General features: G+C 40.5%; 1 protein-coding gene across 4 annotated transcripts in view; it reads right to left on the bottom strand.

The window, feature by feature from the left end:
* Positions 1-26613, bottom strand: part of LOC149168737 (E3 SUMO-protein ligase SIZ1-like) — a 415166-nt gene that overhangs the window by 374907 nt on the left and 13646 nt on the right. For 3 of the 4 annotated variants that reach the window (XM_089428401.1, XM_089428402.1, XM_089428403.1), the window contains exons 2-3: positions 11108-11209; positions 10551-10599 (exon numbers count right to left, since the gene is read on the bottom strand). In XM_089428401.1, coding sequence (XP_089284527.1) covers positions 10551-10599; positions 11108-11209 — 151 coding nt within the window. The remainder of the gene's footprint in view (positions 1-10550; positions 10600-11107; positions 11210-26613) is intronic. The other variant, XM_089428404.1, reaches the window with a different exon arrangement.

Raw genomic sequence — 26613 nt, 5'->3', positions numbered from 1 at the left:
GCCAATAGCTACAACAGTACACCAACTCATAAATGAAAGAATAAGGTATCTGATGAAGTGTTAAGTTGTATTTGTTACTAGATGGTTAGATTGTTCTAGGGTGGACAATTTTGCTTATCATCTTTGAGAACTGTTAGTGAGGATAGTAGTAAGGTGACAAGGTGCCTTAGACATTCTGTCATAAAGGACCTTGTACAGCAGAAGGAGGAAACACTTGACAATCCTAGACTAGGACAGTTGGAGGACATCCTATGAGCAAATTATATCAATAGTTGTTTGGGTGTCATGTCAAGAGAAGCACCTTAAGGTTGCAGGTATGTATGTCCTCTTGAGATGATGTAATTTGTAGATGGATGGGTGTCTTAGGAGAAGTTTGTTGGCAGCCATGTGTAAGTGTCTCCTACATGACTGGATGTCCTAACAAGGAGCAGATGCTACAGCAAGATTAGTCACCCGTGGACTGTTGGTGGGCAACGTGAGAGTGCACCAAGTGTGACTGTGCATTGGGCATTTATGGTCTGCTGGAGGACAGCATGATAGTGTCCAAGTTGGAGCCCGGTTTGCACCATCTTCATGGACGTAGGTGGTTGCTAGAGTGGCAGTTGTTGAGCTCAAGGGTCTGATCAACCAGAAGCAGTTTGTGTAGCCCTAGACTTGTGTGGAGAAGGACTTCTACAACAGATGATGGGTAGACCTCCTAGCCCATGTTCATTGTGGGAGATGGACATCTTGCAGTGATTGGTGGTAGGCCTTCGTACCCCATGTTCGTCTTCATCGGTCCAGCGCAGGTAGACCATAGTGGGCTGAACTCCCTGATTAGTTGAGGAGCAACAATGGGCAGACTGATAGTTGTTCACAATTGGAGTTGTGAACAACTCGACAGGAGTCTTGATGTGTTGTGCCCTTGATGGACAAAGGCACAACTAGAGAGTAGATCGATAGGCGAGGTTCAGTGGCCAAATGGACTTGGAGAATTGATAGAGGCAGGAGCTATAGATCGGGAGTCGAAGGACCAAGCAGGTATAGGGTATGACCGAGAGGAGCTAAGAGAGTCGACTACATCAACCAGATGGTCAGGGTATCTTGTTGAGGGTAGATTGGTTGTCGATGGACTGACACCAAGCCCCAGATTTGTATCTTGTATCAGTGGATGTATGAGGTCCATTATCCCTGGTACGGGAGCCCTAGATTGTTGTATTATATGTTGATTAATATAACGAAGTTGGGTTAAAGATTGTAAAAAGTTGTTTATATTTTGTACATTGGTAGATTTACTGTTGTTTATATTCCACTGTGCAAAGTAGTTTTGTTGTGATCTTTGGTTTGGTAGCGTCAGTGATTTAAGATTCTATCCCAGACACCAAGATCATGGAAAAACAAAATGGTATCAGAGGGTGTTTGAGAAACTTTAAGGGACAATGAACCAGATTGTCCACAACGAATTTACTCAGAGGAAGTTGTTGGGGTCTAGATCATGGAGCAGAGGGTTCAGCTGAATGCATGGAGATGTGGTCTCGACTGGCCTTGTAGCAAGATTGGCTAGGAGTTTTGGTGGATTGGGAGGTTTGAACGGTGGTTTTTTGGAATGATCATCTCTTTCATTTTTTCCCCTGTTCTCAATATGGATTGCCTTTACGTTGGTTGCATCAATAGTGGTTGGTTCAAACAACAACAATGAATGCCTAATGTAGCTATGCAATGAGCCAATATACTTAGTTACAAACTCAGGTGTATCAAGTGCAATACCCAAGTTCAGTGCTTGCTTTCTAAACTCCTCTATAAAACTCTGAACATCTTGACCTTTGCCTTGCCTTAAATACTGCCAATTCATTAAAGCTTTTTGCTTGTATCCTAAGGGATAAAACTATTCGTTTAACGCAGAAATAAAATCAGGCCATGAGGAAAAGAGGTTACCCACATTCTTACTGCGCTGCAATTTGCTCTCCCACCAAACGAGAGCGGTGCTACTCAACCGTAGAGAGGCCAGCTGAATCTTTGCCTCATCCTCCACGATCTGTTGAATCCTGCAGTAGACCTTAATCTGCCTAATCCAATTATTAAGCTTCTATGCGTCACTTTCACCATTAAACATGGGAAGATCAAATTTAACATCTAATTTAAAGAAAGGTTTCTTAGATGCATCCTTTGAATTTCTACGATTATGGTGGTGAGAGGAAGGAGAACCTTCACTCGCGGAAGGAGGAGGGGTTTCTTCTCCACCATTCCCATGTGTTGAACCTTGTTCTTCTGGGTTTCTCTCTTCTGCTTTCTCCAGCATTAAAACCAACTGACTAATATTCTCTGCCATTGAATAGAAGGTCTTGCGAAAATTGCGCTCTTCTTCAAGATGAGCTTCATCTTCTGCCATGTTTCTCCTTCGATGTGCACGCCCTACTTCGGGATCGAAAAGCTATAATTCCCCTTGGCCTCTTCGAAGTCTATCTCTTGTTAGCATACAAACATGCAATTCACATCTAAAAAGACCTGTTCTAATACCACTTGATCCAGGGATCTTTTGCTTATAGATATATGAAAAGAATCACATGTAGAAATTGCAGCTTAACACAAAAATCTAATGTGCACACATAAAAGAAGAAGGAACACATAAAGGCACAACAAGAAGACAACAAGACTTGATAATGAAGTTCGTCCAACTCGGACTACGTCTCCGGGCCCTGCTCAATCAATGGGGAGGCCTTCATATATTAAATGGCATGAAAAGAAGAGAATTACATTCACCAGTTACATAAAAAGAGGCTTATACCTCCATTCTGGAAAATGGCTATGAAATGGAGACCTCAGATGGAGAAATGGATAGCACCAATGCGTCTGTGGCGTTGAGAGGGGCTGAAAACATATAAAACTTGTCCAAATTAGACAAAATGCACTATCGGCCACCTGAAAGCTCTCCTGCCTCGAACTGCGTGCTGAAAATCCTCTCTCTCGTACACCGCTGCGTGCCTTGGGCTTTATAGCACAACGCCGCTTAAAAATCAGAGTTGTTTTGGTAATAATAGAGGTCGTTTAGATGGAAGGGTCAGTGGGCACAACAAAACCCTTAAAATAGGCCCTTTATCATTTAAAACGATAATACACAAAAACCTGTCAAACACTAATAATTCCGACGCAAAACCTTAACAACCGGATCTCAAAGTTTATCAAATCGGGCTCATAGACCCATCGGGTCCAGCCCAGATATCGTAATCGACATATCATTGGTGCAATAGTTCTGTTAGCGGGGATTTCCGACCATCGATCGATGATCACCGATATCAGCATCGGCCGATCGCATCGACATCCCGCTCATATAACGGCCCGGGGTTCTGGTTCTACCGATCGCAATCGCAAGTCGGCTCTGCCCGGTTCCAACTGCTCCATCCCGATATCGCCAATTCCCTGCCCCCAATTGCGATTTAGTTGAAGATCGTTGATCGGGGGTTCCGTTGCGCCTCCTTAAGTCCACCCATTTTACTTCTGCGATTGTGATTTGCCTTCATAAGGCTTAAAACCATTTTTATAAGAAAAAGCCTCATTTTCCAAAGGAACAAGGCAACCTTCTTTCTGCCACAACTTCATCATCAAGACTCGGATTGGAGTGTTGTTCGCACCGTTGGAATCAGGGCGACAAGCACTTCGATCTGATGTCAGGATACTTGCTTTTTTGCCACTTTGAATTTGGAGCTTTTCCATGCCATTGTATCTGAAGATCCACCTGGATCAATCCAACACTCACCCTGATATGTAGTGATAACAAGGAAAACCAACCTTGCCATGCGATCAAGGCCTCAACGCTCCCCCACATGTCAAACTAGGGCTGAGTTGGGTCATCCCCCGTCCTGATCCCACTCACCACGAAGCAGAGTGTCCAATCGACCAACCAAACCCCTGAATCCCACAACCAGAACCACTGTGGCATAGCCCTGAGAGTTGATGGAACCAGCTCGTACCATGTCTCAAGTCCCTGCATGCAATCAATATATGAACTCCATACATCACGAACCAATCTGGTGTGTGCAACACAACCTTGCATCATCCATACCACACAGTGGGATTTGTCGTCCTGCCTCCTAAAAGTGCTCCCAAATACTGCTCGGAGTATAAACATCCGCTTGTAAGCAAGGTCCACCAACCGTTGTATATGCTATAGAGACACCTCAGAATGTCTCACTAAAAGGGGATCATGTATCACCCTGAGTGTGGGCTCAAGTGTGAAGCAAGTGCTACCTCTGCAGGAGATCAGACTACCCCCAAGCCTACATCCACCAACTCGCGTCCTGACCATATTCCACAACTGGAAAGCCTCTCTCCCAATGCAATGTGTCTCGTCCAACTGTCTCAAATGAACCTCATGAGTCCTATTGCTCGTGATGAGAGCATCAAGAGATAATATCCAAGTCCCATGTGTTAGTGTGCAATGCTGGAGAGTGATAAATGGAAGCTCACAGTCGGCCCTTTGATCAACTCGCTCTCCAAATTTGAGTGTGCCAAACCTAATGGTGTTCTTGATGCCCTTGTCAGGGTATCTCTTTGGCGGCAACACTCTGACAACTTGTGCATCATCTTGCTCAACTGCACACAAGTACGTACCCCTACACTCCTCTGCATAGCACTGAACTCTGTGGCACAACTCCATGCACCCCTGGATACCAACACTCAAGACCATGCCCCCAAGTACCATAAGGAATCCCATATGTGCCCATGCAACCACCATGATGCTAGTACACTTACCACGAAGTGATCTACACCTCCTCATCTACCCTGGTAGACATGAGCAGCCTAACTCCACACCTGTTAGAGGGGATATCTCTGTTGTGTCAATCCTAGGTGACTCTTGTTCCCGATACCCCAATGGGAGAACATCGTCTCCATACAATGCCTGCTCCAATGGCCTACCCATGTCACCTCCTCTCACCAACTCCTACCAGAGAATGATAATCATCTTGTGACCCCATTCGCAACCATCATGTCAATACAATCCATGTAGCCTGCTCATAAACCGCTTGTCCACTAATGTCGACTAGAATTCCCCTCAGGAATGTATGTGCTCAATTACTAGGTCGACTACCTTATCAATGCCATAGCCATCCCACATGTCTGATATAGGATAGGGAGCTCCACCTCAATCCCAATACCAACCTAGGCCTCTAGTGCCCTTGGCGTCTAAGAGCTCCCACTGAGCTTTACTCCAAACTATGACCATCTCCATGAGTCCAGTCCACTCCACCGAGTACCAACTCAGAATCTCTCGCCATCCAATCCCAAGAGAGGGATCGAATGCACGAACTCCAACACATAAAACAATCCCGACATGCAGACGTTGCACCTTGTGCAACTCCAATCGTCTCATCCCGCTATCCAAGTCAACACATGAGATCTAGCTAGGTAGCTTCATCTCTCTCTTTCCAATGGGCAAAGGTGACCCAACAGTGTTGGTAACCTGGTCATTCCTCTGGTATGTCTAGACAACTCTGCCTCCCTCAACCCAATGCATAAGGGTGGGCCAATGACGTTGTAGATCCTATAAGTGTGCCTCTAAAGTGAACTGTGTTGAAATCCCAATGTGTGGTCTTTATGATGCCCCTCATTAATGGCTAGCCCAAAGGATGGTTGCACATCCCCCTCCATCATGGACTCAACACGAGCCTTCGACTGCTCGTCCATAGACAACCCAACATGCAAGAACTTAGGTGACTATCGTCCGGAAACTCTTTCATAGATATGGATGCCTTTATACCTATTGGCTCCTCATCAACAGTGGAGATGTCTCTCGACACCTCATCAACCTGTGGTGCGCTACTATCACCTGAGAACTCGATCACAACCCGAGATACCTCATTAAGGTATACTTCAACAACGGATGGCATCTCATCACCGAGTGTATACTCAAATGTCTCCTTGCCAACCATGGCCCCTTAAACTACTCTCTTGTCTTCTTCCTTAATCCTCCTCATCATCCCAACATAACTCCACTGAATACCCATTGGTTTGTGCATGCCTCTTAGTTCATAGAACTCCCAAAAAGAGAGGGACGCTTGAATGCCATGACCCAATGATTGGTATGCCCTCTAATTTGCTTCCAATAGCTCCACATTAGTTCCAATCACGTCTTGCCATCTTGATGCATTACCCAAAATTTTGGGCATAGTGGATTTGTTGTATAGTTGAGAATGGTCCTGATTCCCAATTGCGGAATGAATCAACTTCTCCCCCACATCAATCATCATTTGTTGCATCCTAATCACCTCATTCAAGGTTTCTGCCATGCTGTCTAATTCTAACCTTTCTTTAGATCCCATGATTTCTTAGCTTTTTATTATGGTCTTGTCATAATAGAATGAAGGGTTTCCCACAAGCTGAGCCAAGATTATGGCTCTAATACCACTATAATATTCCTAATGGAAATTTACAATGATAAAGGAAGAAAACATAGCAAAAACACATAAAAATTTACAGCGCATTTAACAACCAAAAATCTCCATGAACTATGTTGATTTGAGCCATTTTATTAATAAATAACAATGTACGGTGTGGTGCTGGAAAGAGTGCATCGGGGCTTGCTCAAGGCAAGCTAGCTAAAAGCCCAAATGAACAATAAGAAATCCCTCTCAAATCTGCTCCTGCTCTCTCCTGGCTTTGTGCTGAAACTACCCATAAAATATGTTGCTAGTTGCAAAGAACTGCTGTTAGGGACTCCTCAAATGCTCAAAAAAATCCGAGAAATTAACCCCAAGCTCTCCACCAATAACCCACGAGGGAATTGGCCAAATGTTAACCTTGGAATTTCAGCCCAACTTTCCCCTAGCTCCTCTAGCTGCTGGTTGTGTTGGGGCGCCTATTTGACCCCTCAAAGTTGCCCAAAAAAAATGCCAAATTACTCTTGGCCTTTCCTCAATAAACCCAGAAAAACCCAGAAAAGGTTTGTCCTAGTTTTGATGCTCCAAAATTGTTCCCCAAATGCTTGGTCCCCTCCACAAGCAGAAGATGTAACATGTAGCAAATATTGTGTTTGTTGCTCCGCCAAAATGCTGGAAAAGCCCCCACAACACTTCTCCAAACTCCACCTCAAGTTTCAGCCCCCAACTCCCTTCACTCCTCAACCTCCAAGCATGTGTCCTCCAAGAACTGCGCAGTCCCTGTGTTGTTGTGGCCAATCCTCTTCACAAACTCACACTCCCTGTTGTTGGTACGAACTGGTATAGGTAGGACTCCCTCCTTGGACTGGCACTCGAAGTCCACCGAAGCAAGGGTTGAGGTCTCCGCTCAAAGACACTCGTGTGCTAAACAGCACTGCAAACTTGGCCTCAGCTCAAGCGTGCTATGCCAAAGACACGATTTTTGAATAGATGAATGCATGACCAAAATGAGTGCCTCTTGCTCTATTTATCAAAGAGCCACCAAAGGCCCATGTGGGCCCAGTTCGACTTCCACCACCAACTTTGCTCCAATGAGAGCGTCTTCCACATAAGGGTCATAATTCTCCATGGGGTGGCCCCCACGCTCCACTAGAGCCGCAATATTTCCCTTCCTCCTAATGTTTGGGCCCTCACTTAATCCCCAAATTCATATGGGACCTCTAAACCCACATCTCCTAAGTGCAAACATGAAATAAGACAAAATTGGGCAGGATTGATATTTCCCTTAGCAATATTGCTAAGTGGGAATATCACACAGCAAACCCAAATTCATATGGGACCTCTAAACCCACATCTCCTAAGTGCAAACATGAAATAAGACAAAATTGGGCAGGATTGATATTTCCCTTAGCAATATTGCTAAGTGGGAATATCACACAGCAAACCATATAATAAGGACATTCATAAAATTGATACGGTAGATAGGGAGGAATAATCACAATAGTAGAAAGAGAACATCTAGAGGGGATTTCCAAAATAAGACCTGCAAGCCAAGTCAGAGAACACAAGAGCTTGAAGATAACTTAGCATGTGAACAACATGCACAAAGGAAAACCATCTAGGCTACAAATATGCTGATGAGATCTTGCACTTGCATGTCCAGTCAAGTGACCTGCTCATAGCCGACTCCAACTACACCAAGGCCAACGACAACCACAAGTGTTATCTTCAGTCTTTGACTGGTAGTGTGGCTACGGGGATTCCATCTTTTCCACTAAGGAGCCTTTTCATTGCGATAATTTATTCCCATAACTATCCAACTCCCTCTATTCCAAAATAGTCGATGGCTCAATCACAAGGACTACCATTAGCATTACCTCGCACCATCATTCAGTCAATGTTCCTGCTGTTGTTATTGATGTTCCTGCTTGTACTTCCTGTTAATTTGTTGAGGATGCACCTTTCTCTTTGTAATTGAACAGAACAGACAATTTTTAGAAAAGGGGGATAGATGTTAGGCATAAATTTTTATTTGTCTATATTTTTAGAAAAGAGGGATAGATGTTAGGCATAAATTTGTATTTGTCCATTGTAAACCTTAAACACCATTAAAAAGGGGATTGATAAATAATGCATTTATGTATTGAAGACATGTCTTTATGTAGTTCTATAATTAAGTTACCAACAATGTGGGGAGCTGAGTTCATGGTTGCATCTTCCCAATTATGGAAGGCACGAAAATTGGCCAATCTCTGTGACTATTGCCATGGTATGTAGTCTTTTCATAAATTCCAGGAGACATGATTCACTGTACGTATGCTTTTGGTAATAATTAACAGAGCATATCTAATTTGCCACTATTTGTGATTTTATCCATGTCTACTCATATAGTCAGCCTTGTGTACGTGTTTTTAATTTTCTCTCTATTCTCGACATCATTCTAGAATGAGCAACCCAGGAGATTATTGTAATTTAACTGAGTTTGTTATGCACTGAGCGCAATGTTAACAGAAGCATTACAGTCTTGAGTCTTGACCATTATTTAGTGTTAAGTTCAACAAGATGTTATGCTGCTCATTGGCATCGATAATACTCTGCCAAATTCAATAGATATTAAATATCACACTATAACTCTTAAAAAACATCATTTCGATTGCAAAAATACAGTAGGATTATAAAAGACATGCCCAGAAACCGATGAATATGCATAAATGCATGTGTCGTAAATAACCAATCAATGCATAAACATAATTCTTGTAAATAACCAACCAATGCATAAACATAATTCAGATACTATGCCAAGCATTGAGAAACTATAGATCATAACTAATAAATCAAGCATAAAAGCTTAAAACTCAACAAGTTCAAGAGATCCTCCACTATTCTTCCAGCTTGAAATTATCTGCTTCTAATGATCGCATTTCCAAATATGCAATTTATTTATGTTGAGAAATCTAGGGGCAGCAAGTAGGGTGATTTCGCTTACTTTGATAACTAGTTGTGATATATTTTACTTAACTTAATTGGCTTCTTCTTTCACTTGATTATATTTAGAATTTTTTCATCAAACAGCTACCAAACATTAAAGAACAATAAGACAAGAAGACACAAGATATAGGCAATCAGCCAGGCCCAAAACCTCTCCACTTGAGAGGAAAACCTGCAAGAACTCTTCTCTTCTTATAGAACTTCAAATGATGAATTCCAAGACCTAAGACCCTTGACAAAGATCCCTCCAAGACCAAGTCAACCTTTCTCCTTGATGAGCTTTCTTTCCAGCAATTTCGATCCCAACAATTGCTTCTACAACTTCGCTCCCAGTGGTTTCTTCTACAACTTTGACCCAACAGTTTCTTTTGCAATTTTGACCCAGCAGTTTCTTCTGCAATTTCGACTCCAGCAGTTTTCCTGCATTTCGACTTGCCCATCAACTTTCCAACGCTTCGACTTGCCCAACAACTTTCCAACACTTCGACTTTCCCAACAACTTTCCAGCACTTCGACTTGCCCAGCAACTCGATTTTCCCAGAAACTTTCCAGCACTTCGATTTGCCCAGCGACTTTCCAGCACCTCTAACACAAGAGAGAGAGAGAGAGAGAGAGACCTAGAACTTCAAACTTGCTCTTCTTCTTCTTCTTCATCCTTTTCCAACTTCTCTCTTGAGGAGATCGAACTTGCTTGTTGTGTGTCCAAATGAGGTCGAGTTCCTTCTTATTTATAGGCTTCCTAGAGCTACGAATTCCTTCCTTTAAGCTGACTTGTCCTCTTATGAAGGCCAACTTGATCTTTGCACCATAACGAGATCTTGGAGGGCCTTTTGACTCTATTTTGACTCAAATAAAATTTCTTTTACAATATGTAACATCCTCAAAAGGATCTTCCACACATGACAATGACTCGTTGACTCAATGACAAGCCCTAGAAGCACTCAATGGGTGCTTGACCTAAAAATAAATTTCCCTTGACCATGAAATCCATCCCTCAAGAACAATAATAATAAATTTATTTTTCTCTTTACATTAAATACATACAATCATGATTACATATGTCATTATGAAGACCGAACCTAGTTACATATTTCAACAGTTTATTTGTACAGACAAGAAACAAGATAAATTTAATTTAAGCAATTACTACATTAAAGAAAGTTATCAAAGGCTTTTCCCACCAACATAAAGCTAAACTAATTCCCTCACCTTGTTGATCACATGCAGAGAGCACTGCTATTATTCTGTCCACAAGCACCTGCTTAACATGATCAAAATTTGAGAAGTGATAAGACTATCTCAAATAATATAAAATTAACCAAAAAAAGAAGCTTAACTTCAACTGTGATCAAAAAGCTACAAGAAACATGCTTTTGATACTAGACTTGTGAGATGCATCATGCAACCAGTAAAGTGCCTTTCTAAGTTCCAGCATTGGTCTTTGAAGTGAATAAGCCAAATATAGTATATATGAAACTCACTAAAAATAAAAATAAAACATTTACAATGTGGGGTAAATGTGAAGCAGCAAAATGCAAGCGATGAGTACAACCCAAATGTAGAATACCTTATATATTTCAAATAGGAAAGTCTAGAATAAAAAATGAATTATGAAATCATTATGCAAAGATAATGTATGCTATAAGAACAAAAGAACAGTGCCACTTTTTTGTGCCTTGCAATACTAGTGCAACTCAGAAAATGACTATTCCATTTAAGGTATTCAATTGAATGCTTCAATTTGTCACAACATAAAGTAACAGAACTTTGTTCTTTCCAAATAAAACCTGCTTCTTTCCTTGCTTCACTATGCCAATCTGACCCAGAACATCTTTTAGCTCTTTAATGCGGAAAGTTGCAAGTTTTTCCTGAAATATAAACCACCAGTTATAACAAGTAACAAGTTCTACTGAACGTTCTTCCTAGTTGACATTAAATTACCATTCTACAGTTAACTATATCAAAAGCATGGTGTGTGAAAGAACTTAATCACTTCTCGAGTCAAGCTGACTTCTCCATCTATACTTAATAAAAAAACACTTTACTGTCTTAGATATTCACATTCAAATCAATATATACCCTATGTGCAATCTTAAACATAAACAACAAAGATTTCTTTGAATGACTATGACCATCAACCAAGAAAGTTCTTCTGAAATCATGAAAAAATATAAGCTTTAAAGTTTAAACAAAATTTTGCCTATGAGATTCTGTCATGAACATAGATATATAAATAAAAAATTAATAATAACTAATGATAATTAGTATAATGAAACCTAAAAGACATGACTATTCGTGAAAGGGCACCCTACAGAGGTATATATATGGGGCCTTCACTGTAAAATCAATATCATTCATTCATACATTATTCAATATAATATATTTTGATCTAAATAGATACTTTAATATTCCAAGTCTTTTGGATTATTTAACGCATGAGCCAGGTTTGACTATTACATTTGGTATCAGAGCCTCATTCTCCGATTGTGGCCTTTGGCCATCAACCCTCGGTCAAAATTTCAATACTTAGCCACACAAGATTTTTTAAGCTTCTCCATTCTACATGTCTTGTTAATGCTCAGGCCCTTGGCCATTGAAGATAATAATTTACAAAAAAAAACTGGCCCTCGGCCATTAACCTGTGTTACCGGATCCAATACTCCATGGTCCAGGATCCACGGATCTGATCCAGATCCACCTAGATCAGTCCAAGAACCGGCAACGTGGTGGATCACTGTTCACCGGAAACGCATCCCTGAATTTGGAAACAGATCCTGTGAAATTTCCAGATTTCAAATTTTTTGCAGTGTGATTTTTAGTTTGTAGACTTCAGTTTTAGGTTTTTATTTGACTTAATGTGGATCATTGTCTTTTTCTGAGTTTGTCGGCCGCACATATTGGCATTTCGATAGCAACAGAGAAGGATAGCGTAACAACAGCTCCCAGATAGACAGTTTCATGAGCTTGTCGGTCGCACAATGATAGACTATTCATCAGGCAGGAACCCCTGTTCATAGAGCATTGAGCAACAGCGCAACAGAGGACTCAGGACTATTCACTAGGCAGCAATCCCTGTAGCTAATAATTTTGTTAATTTTTTGAGGTCAATTCACAGGTTGGTAATTTTTTAATTTTTTTAATTTTGTCTTCAGACGTTAAACAGTAAACTGCCTTTGCTTCTCGTCATCAATTTTTTTTTCGTTCAACTTCACTAGTACCATGGGTCCGGACTCCGGAACAGACCTCTTGTACCCGCATGTCCAATCCACAGAATACAGGTGGTCCCAATTCCAATGGTGTTAGTTAATTAAAAATTTCGCCCTCCCCAAGCGTCCGAGAGACTTTAACTCAGCGTCTGATTTTATCATTTTTTGTCTATTCTTCAAAGTTCACATTTGTCTCTGTTTTTTATTCTCAGTGAGGGTTTTGGGTTGTCGAATGTTTTGGTGCATTTAGAGACCAAATTTGGGATCTTTTGAAAAAAATTCCAGCATGCTTCAAATTATATTAATCCAGCAGTCAAATTAAATTAATTTTTATGTGCGTTAATGTTTAATTTTTATGTATTTTAATTTTTTGTGTATTTTTTATTTCGGATTATGCAGACATACACTATAGCCTACAAATTATAGAAATGAAACCATCACAGTAGAGTGAAAGGGAAATCATCAAAACAAACCCAAAATCTCTTTTATGGCAATATGTGGAGATTATTCGAAAAAATCCCGTAGGTGGTTCATATAAATGGAAGTGCAATGAATGCCAAGATATTTCATATACCAGAGTGAAGACCCATCTGACTGGACAAACTAACACAAGGATGCAAGTATGCACCGGGCCAAAAGATGCAAATGGCAAATTTGGCCAAGATTTGAGTCCTACAAAAATTTAATTATATGCATCTTTGCAAGATGTTGCTAATAGGAAGCTTGCTACGGAAAAACACCCTATGCAAAGCTTCACAACTAGGCCTTCATTGCCATCTAAGTCTGTTGCCACATCTAATAAAAGTCCCACTCTAGGCCCTCTTAAAGCAGCTTTCAATAATCAAGGTAGAGGCATAGTCAATGAACATGTAGCTCATTGCATCTATGCAAATGGGCTAGCATTCGATTTGGTGTATTCCCCTTATTGGCAACAAATGATTAAGACAGTTAAGTGTTAAAAGGGTACAAAAGCCTTGGATATGAAAAGGTTCGCACTACTTTGTTGGCATCAGAGAGGCAGTCTGTGGATAGGCAACTACAGACAATCCAAGATACATGGGTAGAAACAGGGGTGTCCATCATTTCTGATGGATGGAGCGACCAAAGAAACCGTCCATTAATTAATGTTACTGCAATATGCCCCCAAGAGTCAATGTTTTTGAAGGTTGTTGATTGCAGTGAAATAGAGAAAGATGCATTTTTCATATCCATAATTCTTATTGATGCGATAAAAAGTGTGGGAACACATAACGTTGTCCAAGTCATTACGGACAATGCACAGGTTTGTAAAATTGTAGGTATGATTGTGGAGGGTCGATATGATCACATCTTCTGGACTTCATGTGTAGTACATTCATTGAACCTTATGCTTGCCAAGATTAGTGAGATTGGATGGATTAATGAAATATATGTAGCAGCAAAAAAAATCCAAACATTCATAACCAATCATTCAATGTCCCAGGCCATATATCAAGGTTTTGCAAAATTGGAGATCTTAAAGATACTATTTTTTTAATCAATATTATTTGTATTGGAAATTCTTAATTTTAATTACAAATTTATATATGATTTCTCATTTGAGATTTGATTTTTGAAACTTGTAGGTTGTTGAAACCCATTTTGCCTCCCACACTCTTGTCATAAAGAGGCTTGTGAAGGTAAGACAAGCATTACAAGCAATGGTCATTGACCCTTTTTGGGAATCATGGAGGACTTCCACCTCTGATAGAGGGAAAAAAATCAAGTCCATCATTCTTGATGATGCATGGCGGGACAAGGTCCAATACTTTCTGCAGTTTACTGAACCAATCTTGACCTTGATTAGGACATTTGACATAGATACACCTTGTTGGGGTATGAAAACATTGATAGTACGCTAGAGAGGATAAGGGAAATTATCAAGGCAAGTAAAGGACATAGTTACAAAAAGGTGGAACAAAATGACCACATCATTACACCTTTTGGCCTATGCATTTCCCCCCAAATATTATCATTCCAAAATTTTGTTTTTACTTGGTAGAACAGCGCCAAATAAGGGTTCTAAAGTGATACAAAGATACAAGACAGCTTTGAGGATAATTTATAGAGTTGTGGGAGTTACAATGGAAGTATGTCAAGGATTTGGAGGATTTGTACAATCTACTGGTAGCTTTTCAAATCCAGTAGCTATGGATGATTGAGGGCATCTTGATCATATTACTTGGTGGGGCTTCAATGGTGGGGATAGCATTCACCTCTCGACTCTAGCCACCAAGTTGTTATCACAGGTTGCTAGTTCCTCATCAGCTGAGAGGAATTGGAGTACATATGGCGTCATCTATTCAATGAAGCAAAACAAGTTGGGAGCAGCAAAGGCTGAGAATCTCGTGTATGTTCATTCCAACCTCTATCTTCTATCACATGTTGAACCAGAGTATAAAAAAGGCCCGAGCAAGATGTGGGATGTGGAGCCTGAGATCTTTGACTTGAACCTAACACTGAATGCCATGACTCACCTCAACCTACTTCAGGATATTGTTCCACCACCAGTCGAGCCTACCGATGCAACTTCCTACATTTCAAGACCCCCCTAATCTATTCATGATGTAGAGTTGCAAAACGCAAAAGATAATGTAAATCCATTTGAGGATATGTAGTTAAACCTACTGCACATTATGATATTAGTAGAGTGATCATGGATGAGACGCTCATTTTTGTACTTACTATTATCATTTATGATATTATCCTTTTTGTATGAGGGAGGATGCATCATTTCAGTGTTTCAGTCTTCATATTTATAATATATCTAATGGTTTCAGTTCTAAATGTTGTGATTTATAAATGGATTTGATTTTTGAACTCTAAAAGTGTTTTTTAAAATTTAAAAAATATTATTATATTTTTTGTACTTGACGTATCTGTGCGGTCCGGATCCTAGATTTCAAAAAATTAGCGAATCTAGATCTGTATCTGAATCCTGCGAACTTAGCCATTAACAAAGAATAAAATATTCAAATTTAAAATATATATATAATTCAAAGTTATATAATTTAAATTTAAAAGAATGAAAAAAATAGCTCGCACACACACACACATATATATGAAACAAAAAAGAGCCACCACAACCCTACAGCCACCAACCGCTGCTGCAACCCCGCAGCTGCCAATCCACTACTAAAATTAGCTACCATCTCTGTCATACAAGAAGCATTCTGTTATTCAAATTTTTGTTGTACCATACAAATTCTCCATTGCCCATCCACCTTTCGTACTGCCATCCCTACAATCATTGTTATCCCCTATACCCATATAACGACTGGTCAAACTAATTATACTATAAGTCAACCAGTATGTACAATTCCAGCTGCCCAATTAAAAAGATTTTGCAATTATGTACCAACGTTGTAACTTGTTATACACCACCATACAAATTCATGTTCGTATGATTACCATCCACTGCAAATTCATTGTAGCAACCATAAAAGTTAGTTAAAAATCTATTCCACCATACTTGCAATGCCATACAATCATTGTCCGTACTTGCCATTTGTGCCAATTCATATCCATTTGAAAAATCACATGGTCGAATTCATTGTTTCGGTGGCTTAATACACCTACAAACGTGACTTTCCATAAAGTGGCCATTGGGAAAGAAAATTAAAAATTAATACAACTCTAATATAAAATTAAGAGCATTCATACATCTTTATTAAATTAACTAAAAAATGTAACTTTTTTATAAGCTATAAAAAATAAGAAGATGATGACATTATGGGCCATGAAAATGAACTCAAAATCGATAATACCTTTATCCAAAAACTTTAAAGATATCTCGAAGGTGATGCTTCAAGAAAATCAAAAGTCAATATCAATAATGCAAAAGCAATTTGATGAGATTATCTATAAAAAAAAAAAAAAAAAAAAAAAAAAAAAAAACTCGCTTAAAATAACTAAGTACCTTCATGTTAAACACGGAGAAAATTATTTTGATGTTACCCTATAAGAAGAAGATGATGACATTTTGGGAAATGAAAATGAACTCAAAATCGATAATACCTTTATTAGAAAACTTTAAAGATATCTCAAAGGTGATGCTTCAAGAAAATCAAAATTCAATATCAAGGATGCAAAAAGAAGTAGACAAAATTATCTCAGATAAAAACAAAGGAATTTCTCGTTTAAAAGATCATAGTTAGAATTTATTTGCACAAGTCAAGAAATCCAAGGCTATGAAGCCATCATTGGAAAACAAAACAGAACAACTTAATCAAATAGAAGCATCAGAGTATTCAAGATTAATGTTTGAGAAGAAAGAGACAAATACAAATCCCATTAATACTATGGCTCAAACATATATGAATCCAATTGAAGGAAAAAACATACTCAGATGTTTCCATACAGACGATGGAAATTCTAAATGAAGATCCAGTAATCAACCCAACAACATCAACATGCGATGAAGATCATATGCCAAAAATAATTAAGGAAAATGTTACAAGCATGTTAAAAGAAAATCATATTACAAAATCATTTTATTGGCATCCTCATCATAAAAGTGGATGCTTTAATTAGTCAACATATGAGCATTATTCACAAAGGAAACAATCGTTTTATGTTACAAAAAATATCAATGCCTGTTGTCACCCAAATTGTATTGGTGATTGCGACAACGACTCAAGGCGGGGGTTGTCACTCTGATCCCCGCCCTCTCCATTCTAATTGTCTCCCAACAGCAGGCTATGGGGGGTAGTCCCTATGAAATGTGAGGATGAGAGACTTATCAACAATTGACAAGTCTGGGAGACACAACTGAATGGTCTAGCAACTTGGCTAATGATGATTAGCAAGTTCAGTTATTAGAAGAATTAGATTAAATTTTGAGAGACCAATGCCTTAATGGAGTAAAATTATTTGCTTAATGTAAAATATTTACCAAGTCACCGGATGAACAGTTACTACTTAGAATGTTCACTATCCTATATGAAATGCAACACCTAAGCGTAAGTGAAATGCAAGATCTTGGTTTACTTTAAATTAGATGTCTATCTAAATAAATCCTTCCTCTCAACTATTTTGAAGCTAGTCTCTAGTGTAGGTTGTGAGAGAGAAACCCAAGGAAAGACAACAAAGGCTATATTAACGTGTAATGTCCCTTCCTAAATTATTTTGGAACAGAATTAATTCCCCAATTTTGGAGGCTATGGAACCCACTCATTTTTGGTAAAGGACTTAGGAGTTAAAAGGAAGTTGTATTATTTTGATAGTGGAATGTGGGGGCCACTCACACATTGAAAAACGCACTTCACTTAGCCTATGGTTTGAAATGCTTAGGAGGGAATTCGATTTGCTTGGTGGAGGGGCCCACGTGGGAAGGAAGGCCCACGAAATTATAAAAGGAGGGAGCTCAAATTCATTTGCATCTTTTGGCATATCAAAAACTTAACTCAGTTGCTCGAGTTGCTTAGCTGGGTCACTTGTTGTCCAACACAAGTTTTCCAAGCGGACAACTCACCCTTTCTTCAGGTGACTTCGAGTGCCACCCTAGAGAGGTTCTGTTGAAGGAAATGTAACTAGGTTCGGTCTTCATAAATGTAATTTTGATATTTGTACTTATTCAAGAAAAGAGAAATTATTTTGATATTATTTGTCAATGAGTTTCTTGCTCATTGAAAATAGGTCAAGCAAATTTTGAAGTGCTTCTAGAGAATCAAATCAAAATGTAACTATGATGAGACCCTTTAAGGGCATGTTACATCATGTATGTCTCCAAGCAGATACATAATGAATGAAAGATGAATTATCATGAAATTATCATGTCGGCCTAAAGGACAATCAATGTTGATTTGGGTAGCATCGGATGTGCTCTAGCCACAGAAATTGGTGGAGAGGAGAAGGCACATGAGATATTTTTAATGGAGTCCCTAAGTCTAAACTTAGGGAAATTAAAATATTAATGTGAATTAATATAAAACTGTGTTAGAATGGTCCAAAAGTCATGGATCAAGCCAGATCTAATCTTAGCCGTTGATTAGGGACTTAATCTCGGCCGTTAATTTGTCAACAAGAAAAGTATAAGAGGGAGCTTGAGGGTCACTTGGAGAACACACCAAGAGATCAAGATTTTGACTTTCTGGGGCTGGGTTTGCTGAGAAAGTTGAGAGAGTGATCTGGAGTTACAGTTGAGGGGCAGTGAATACAGAAGCAGAGAGGCAGAGATAGTGCCAAGAGGATCAGCGCAGCAACCGGGAAAGCTAATGTGGAGGGCAGAAGCCGGAACTGTCGGGAACAGCCCGAACTGTCGGGAATTGCCGGAACTGCCAGGAAAGCTGACGCAGAGGGCAGAAGTCGGAACTGCCGAGAACAGTCGGAACTACTGAGAAAGCTAACGCAAAGGGCAGAAGCCGAAACTACCGGGAATAGCCGGAACTGTCAGGAACTGCCATGAAAGCTGACGCGGAGGGCAGAAGAGGCTGACGCTGGGGTTTTTTGTGGGGCAGATTGGAGCTAAGGAGTTGTTGGAGTGTTTATCCGGGGTTTCAGTCAGAGCATTTGTCTCCGAAGGAGAGGTACTATTGCCGAGATTTTTCTCTATTGGGTGAGCCAGATTTGGCACCCAGATTGTATTCTGAAACTGCTTAATAAATCAAACCCTCAGATAGTTGCACTGGCTTTCCCGCATTGGGTTTTTCCAAGGACATTAGTCCAAAAATAACAGTGTCATTTTTGTGCTTGTTTTTGTTTCCTTCAGTTGATGATGTGTAAAGTGTTGAGCATGTACTTGTGTTTATTTCTAATATTTACATGGTAAATAACTTGTTAATTAACAGAACAAGCAGGTAGGAATAAATCAGTAAAGCGCATGAAGGGTTTCTAACATGTCAGACTTAGAAATTTCAACATGGTATCAGAGCGTGGTTGCAGATCACAGGAGAATTGAGCACATCATTCGAATAGAGCAGCAACAGCAGAAAACAATTATCCCGAGTGATAGACGATGTTCCTAGCAGAGTAGCAACAAAGAAGGGGTGACACAGTGCCTGCGTCATCAAGATTGAGCTAGGAAGATGCAACGCAGAGGCTGAGGGAGGCAAAGGCAGGCTCACGCAGAGCCACACAGAGGCCAGGAGGGCTGGCGCAGTTGGCTAAGGACGCCGATTTGTCGGTGCCGGGATTGCGCAAAGCCTAGGAGCTCTAACCTTCAGTTTGTTGGGGTTTAGGAGGGTGTGGGTAAGATGCAGAGTGGAGCTGGTGGTGTACTGTAATCAGAACAGTACCTAACAGGGCAAGGCCAAGGTAGAGGGAGTTGCTACCGAGGGTGATTTCTAGCCAAGGAATTCGGATCAGTGTTGTTGTTGCACAGACGATCGGAGAGGGGCAGCTTGACATCGGCATAAGGATTTCCAGGAGGGAAATTGGGACTCACATGGAGTCCAGAAGAGAACTTCCAGACGGGAAGTAGAGAGACTCAACAGGGGTCGAACCAAGAACTTCTAGACGGGAAGCAGAGAAACTCATCAGGAGTCGAACAGAGAACTTCCAGGCGGGAAGTAGACTCATCAAGAGTCGAACAGAGAACTTCCAGGCGGAAAGTACAGAGACATGGAGGCGCCGACAAGAAGAGCAGAGAGATGGCCATCAATGGGCTAAGGGATCAGGACAAGTTGGATGAGGCAGCCAACTTTGTCATCTGGAAGGTCAGGATCTTGTCTGCTCTATGTGCCATGAGTGCTCATGTGTCACTTCAGAAGAAGTGGGGAGACATTGAGTTGTAGTCAGGAGGACTACAAGCGATGAGAGGCAGGATCCTCGAGGTACCCAACCTCTTGGATTAGACCTTGCTACGAGAGCCCGAAGAGGAGTAGCAGTACTAGCGATGTCAGTAGAGACGGATGCGGATGAAGCGACAGAGGGAGCTACAGTGCAGGATTCCCAGGACAACGCGAGGCTAACAGGTTGCAATAGTGCGAGAGGCATGGGAGTGTTGCACCAGTGCAAGATGGCACAAAGAGGTGTGCAACAGTGCGAGATGCATGGAGTTGTTGCAGCAGTGCAAAGGTTAGAGAGGGAGCTTCAGCATCAGGAGTGTTTCTAACCTGACGGAGATGTCAGAGTTGGGAGATCAGTTACTTACTTCTCAGTAATTGTGTTGTAGTGTAGCAGTTAGCAGTAGTAGTGCTACAGGCAGCACGATGCAGCATGATGAGAGGGGTTGCAATGCAGATGCAGCAGTGGCAGTGGCAGAGCTATGGGCAGCAACACGGATGCAGAGGGAGTTGCAGTACAGATGCAACAGTGGTAGTGACAGGGCCATGGTTAGCAGTACAAGATGTAGCAGTGCAGAGGATGTTGGGCAACAGACCTAGCATCAGCACAGGGGCCAATGCCGGATAATCAGAGTGATCCTCAGTGAAAAGTATTACTAGAGCACAGTCCTCGCTAAGAGGACGTGTTGATTTAGCGTAGCATCGGATGTGCTCTAGCCACGAAAATTGGTGGAGAGGCTAAGGCACATGAGATCTCCAATACCCAGAAAGTGTTTGGGTAGATTCTAAACAGTTTGGGAGATATTAAAATAATTAATATTTTTAATGGAATCCCTAAGTCTAAACTTAGGGAAATTAAAATATTCATGTGAATTAATATAAAACTGTGTTAGAATGGTCCAAAAGTCATGGATCAAACCAGATCTAATCTTAGCTTGTTGATTAGGGACTTAATCTTGGCCATTGATTTGTCAATGAGAAAAGTATAAGAGGAGGCTTGACGGTCACTTGGAGAACACGCCAAGAGATCAAGATTTCGACTTTTTGGGGTTGGGTTTGCTAAGAAAGTTGAGAGAGTGATCTGGAGTTGCAGCTGAGGGGCAGTGAATACAGAAGCAGAGAGGCAGAGATAGTGCCAGGAGGATCAGCGCAGCAGCCAGGAAAGTTGACGCAGAGGGTAGAAGTCGGAACTGTCGAGAACAGCCAAAACTGTCGGAACATCCGAGAAAGCTGACGCAGAGGGCAAAAGCCGGAACTGCCGGGAACAGCCAAACTACCAGGAACTGCCAGAACAGCCGAGAAAGTTGACACAGAGGGCAGAAGCCGGAACTGCCGAAATAGTCGGGAAAGCTGACTTAGAGGGCAGAAGTCAGAACTGTCGGGAACAGACGGAACTGTCGAGAACTAGCGAGAAAGCTGACACAGAGGGCAGAAGTTGGAACTGCCGGGAACAGTCAAAACTGCCGGGAACTACTAGAGTTGTCAGAAAAGCTTACGCAGAGGGCAGAAACCAGAACTGTCGGGAACTGCCGAAACTGTCGGAAAAGCTAACGCAGAGGGCAGAAGCCGGAATTGCCGGAGTGTTTCTCCGAGGTTTCAGCGAGAGCATCTGTCTCCGAAGGAGAGGTACTACTACCGAGATTTTTCTCTGTTGGGTGAGCAGAATTTGGCACCCAGATTGTATTCTGAAATCTGCAAGCAAGGGAGGACGAAGAAGGACAAAGAAAAGCCAAGTTAAGGAGTTTACAAGGGCAGCAAACAAGGAAAAAGTACAGCGAAGAAAAATAGACATGTTCCAGGGTTTTTGCAACCACACATGCAAAGTTAAAGGAGGATCCCTGCAGTTATTACAACAGTAACAAGTATCTTGATTTTAGGCTAAGAAAAAAGGACAATAAGGTCTCCCCAAGCGGCGAAGAAGGAAAAGACATTGAAAAGGAGATTGTTTTAGGGTTTCTGTTCACACGTGCAACAAGTAAACTTTGTAGATTTGACAGCAGTTCAAGGCAGCAGCATGAATAGCCTCATTCAAATGTGTATCTAGGTCTACAAGGTATACAAAGGAAAGTGAAAAAGACTATATCTAGAACGAAGTAAAGAAGCCCTAATATTCTAGGGTTTCCTAACTTAGACAAGTAGTAGAAGAAGGACGAAGTGCTAAGGAGCCAAGTGCTGAAAGACAAAGTTTAATGTGTCGGAAGTTATAGTGCAAAAAGATGAAGGATTTAACTTGTGCTTGGAGGATGTCCTAGTCAAAGGTCTAGGGTTTGGCAATTGTTCAAATAAGAAGCTTCAATGAGAGAACTTACAAAGGGTTTTCCTCTCAAAAGTGGAGAGGTTTTGTCCCTGGCAAACAGCCAAATTTTGTGTTCTTGTTATTTTGTTTTGGTAGCATTTTGACGAAGTACACACATATGCACTAATAAGAAAAAGAAGAAGCATAAGCTAACAAGAAAAGTAAAAAGACTCCACAAATTGTTATCGAGCAACGAAGAATCATCACAACGCTACTTTGCCCTAGATTCTTCAACATCTTTCACACCTATCCTAAGGAGACTTACAGTGAATTTTCCATCATTTGCATTTTAATTTGCCAGTGAATGCATATTTCTAGAGGATGCAAAAGGGGCTCTTGAGGTACTCATTTCAGTGCTCTTTTGGGGAGCAATTGCCGACGGAAATTAGGAGAAGGGAGTTGAAGTATTTTGCAAGTTTTTTGGGGAGTTTGGGAGCTAGAGGAGACAGTCGTTTTCTGGAGTGAGTTTGTTGCTCCCAAGCTTGTGCAGAAGGGTGTCATTGGGCACACGTGGGAGTGAGGAGCATGCTCATTGAGGCTGGAACTTGCCAAAAGAAATAAGGGCAATATTTGTGGAGTTGATTGCAGAGTTTTTGGAGTGTTTTGGGGGAAGTTTGTTGGTGCATTGACAGGCAGCGTATTTCAGCAGCGAGTGGAGAGCATAGGGACTTTGGGGGTCGATTTTCGGAGGTCGGAATTAGGCCAAACCCTTTTTGGGTTTTGGTGGGTTTTGCTTGAGGAGCTTGGAGGTAATTTTGCAGAATTTTCTGAGCACCTAAGGAGGGGTTTCCAGCTATATCTTTGCAGCAGACAGTGCAGAATTGTTGGGGCAGCGCAGAGCAGTACTTGGGCAGTTGATAGCAGCATCCGGGCTTCATATTTATTCACTTGGGCTTTGCTCTGCTTGCCTTTGAGGCAAGCCCAAGTGCATTCCTTCCATATATTTGTACTCTTGCTCCAGTTTATAATAAAATGGCTCAACTACTTCTACATTTCTGGTTTTTCATGGGTGCATGCTAAAGTTTAAAATTTTTTGTGGTGTAATTTGTTGTTTGCTTTGTATATCACTATTTTTCCTAATTAGGAACATTACATAATGATACCTTCCCTAGGGTTCTAACCACTCAATGCCTTTGGCGCTACAGAGATTATGGCTCTAACGACTGCAAGGTCACCGTGCTAACCACAAAAGAGAATCTAGGCTTTGTAAGTTGGGTGAGAAAGGTGGTCCTATCTTTCTATCAACCAAGCTTATGCTTGGAGGTAAGTTAATTAATGCAATGCTATTTCCAGGATGCAAAATATGAGTTATTACTTTAGGTGAGATTGTTAAGACTCAAGAGTCTTACGTACTTGAGAAAAATTACAATAATGTTCAATTTAGAACAATGAAGTATTTAACAATGTATAATGACAATCTTTACCAAAAGAAAGTGCTCGAAGAACCAAATAGATGGCGCCAGAAAATGTTATTAAGATCACAATAGACAATTGCTCATGAAATAACATAAAATGGAGGGCTAGGCTGACTTGTCCAAGCAGGCCTAACTTGGTCATCTTGTGGACTTATGACTCATAATAAAAAATTCAAATTTATTTATTTTAAATGTCCAACTGGGACATGACATAAATAAATTTTCTTGACTCAAAATAAAATTCTTTTGACTATAGCATGAAGAACATGCTTGACAAAATTATAATAAATACATCAATGATATATGTATATATATATATATATATATATATTATGAAGATTAAACCTCGTTACATCTTCAACATGACCTTATGTCCAATCATCTCCAGTTAAGTTGAGTGCAATTATGTTAAAATTGGCAACTAGGGCCAAACTCCATGTGGGTCACCTTATTTATGGCAGCTGATATTTTTCCTAGATTCCTCTTGTCGAGAGGTGTAGGATTGATCTAAAGATCATCCGATTCCGACAAGTATTTATGGAGATATGAATTTATTTGTATTTACTTGACAAATTGTCAAGGTTGGCCAGCAGCTAAATGTGTGGCACACATGCCCAACAAATCATATAAGTACAAGTGAGGTTGATTCATTATCAACTCATCTCATCTCAACTTGTCTTCTCTCTCCTCATCTTATTGGGCCAGCAAAGGAGCAACTTCTCTCACACATGCAAGAAGAAGGACAAATTAGGGCAGCATCGACTGAATTAGGGCACCGTTGACTGATTTAGGGCAGCGTTGACTTTCTGGGCTACATTCACCAAGTGCTGGGTTGTTTTATGGAGCGTTGACCAAGGGCTGCCTGTGCTGACTTTTTGGGGGCTGTGTTGACTTGGAAGTTGACTAGCATTGGCCTAAAAGTTGACTAGCGTTGACCTGAAAGTTGACCAGCATTGACTGGTTAGGGCTGACCACAGATTGTTGAACTTTGACTAGTGTTTGACTGAGTATTGTGGACTGTTTTGGGCTGCCGAAAATAGTTGTTGAAGACCAAGTTCTTCAAGTTGACTAGAAGTCAATCCAGGGTTGTTTCGACCAAGTTCGACTTTGTTGATTTAGGGTTTGCTGCTGCTGTTATAAAATCACAGAGTTTTGAATTGTACTATTTCTCTCTGCTGAACTATTGAAGATTAAAGAAGAATTGACCAAAGGGTTTCTCCGCATTGGGGTTTGTCCCTGGCTAGCCGCCACATCTTGTGTCTCTTTTCTTGGCTTGTTTTTTGTCAATCGTTTAATGTTCTATCTGCACTTTACTTAAAGATGTTTATGTGATTGCTAAACAGTGGCTAATAAAACATTTGAAGTAAACTGCCCTAAGCATAGGACATACCATAATTTAACAAATTAGCATGCATGAGGTAGTGCACATGAGCATGGTGGAGTTTTGCATGAGGAAGAAGCCTTGTTGGGCTTCAGTTTAGTCATCTTCAATGCATTTAACCACATGCAAGCTGCATGAGTTTTGAATATGGCGAATTCACTTTACTTCAGTTGAGTTAAGAAGGGCACATGAGCATGCATGTGAGAGGTTAAGGAGAGTGCATGTCTCTTGCATGAGCTAAGCACCTCCTTTAGGAAGAATGAGATCTATAAAGTAAGGGCACGGGATCATTGTGAGAAAGAGAATTTTCTTCAAGTGAGCAACCAACAGCACTTATTTCCCATTCTCTATTCTACTTCTTGCTGCCTATACTCTGTGTAAAGCATGTTATTCTGATCAATCTTGTATTTTGTCTCCATGATGCAGTCAATCTCATGACCAATATAAAGTTAAAGTTTGATTATACTCTTTTCACAGTTGTTCAGCTTGTTGATGAAATATTTTATATTTTATGCAACAGTGTGGACAGTTTTCATGCCACTATTTTGATCATATCAGTCACCTAGAGTGCATTTTCTTTCTTTGTTTCTTTCTTCACATACTTTGTTGTGCTAGATAATATTTCTCTCATTACATTCAAGTATTAATATTATATAGTCTTTGATTGCTTGCACGCAATCCAACGACCTTTTTTATGTTCTGGTTTATGTATTGACACGCAGATTTTTAAATGATTTTCAGCGCATGAGAACTAACCTACTAGGGATGCACCTGAGATTGGGAAAGCACCGATCCAAACAGAGAAGCAGTCAGCTAGTGGCTGATTGCTTACTAGTTATCATTCGATAATCATTGTTACGAGTCTCGAGCTAATTGCAGTCTTGTGGTATATTTTCAAGTTGTCAGGCCAGGGTAACTCCAGAATGAGCTGAAGAAAGAACTGATATATTATTCATTAGCTAACTATTATTTATATACATACATATGACGGATCAGTTCATCTTCTTGATGACTGTCCAGTTCACCCATCCGTTTCGGATTAGGTGTCAACATTCCCCCCTTTAATCTGAAGGGATGTTGGTGAGTCCAAGCATCGTTCTGAATCTTTCAAGCTTTTCTCTTCCAAGTGCTTTGGTGAAGATGTCTGCAATTTGCTCGTTTGTGGAACAATGACGGAGATGGATTGTTTTGGCCTCAACATGATGTCAGATCAGATGATATTTAGTATTGAT

The sequence above is a fragment of the Pinus tabuliformis genome, chromosome 4_2 (genome assembly GCF_031772625.1).
Source record: "Pinus tabuliformis cultivar Carrire ecotype Pingquan chromosome 4_2, CPIR1, whole genome shotgun sequence".
Lineage (NCBI taxonomy): Eukaryota > Viridiplantae > Streptophyta > Pinopsida > Pinales > Pinaceae > Pinus > Pinus tabuliformis.
Note: the sequence above shows the minus strand (reverse complement) of the source record. Positions and strands in the feature narration are given on the sequence as shown.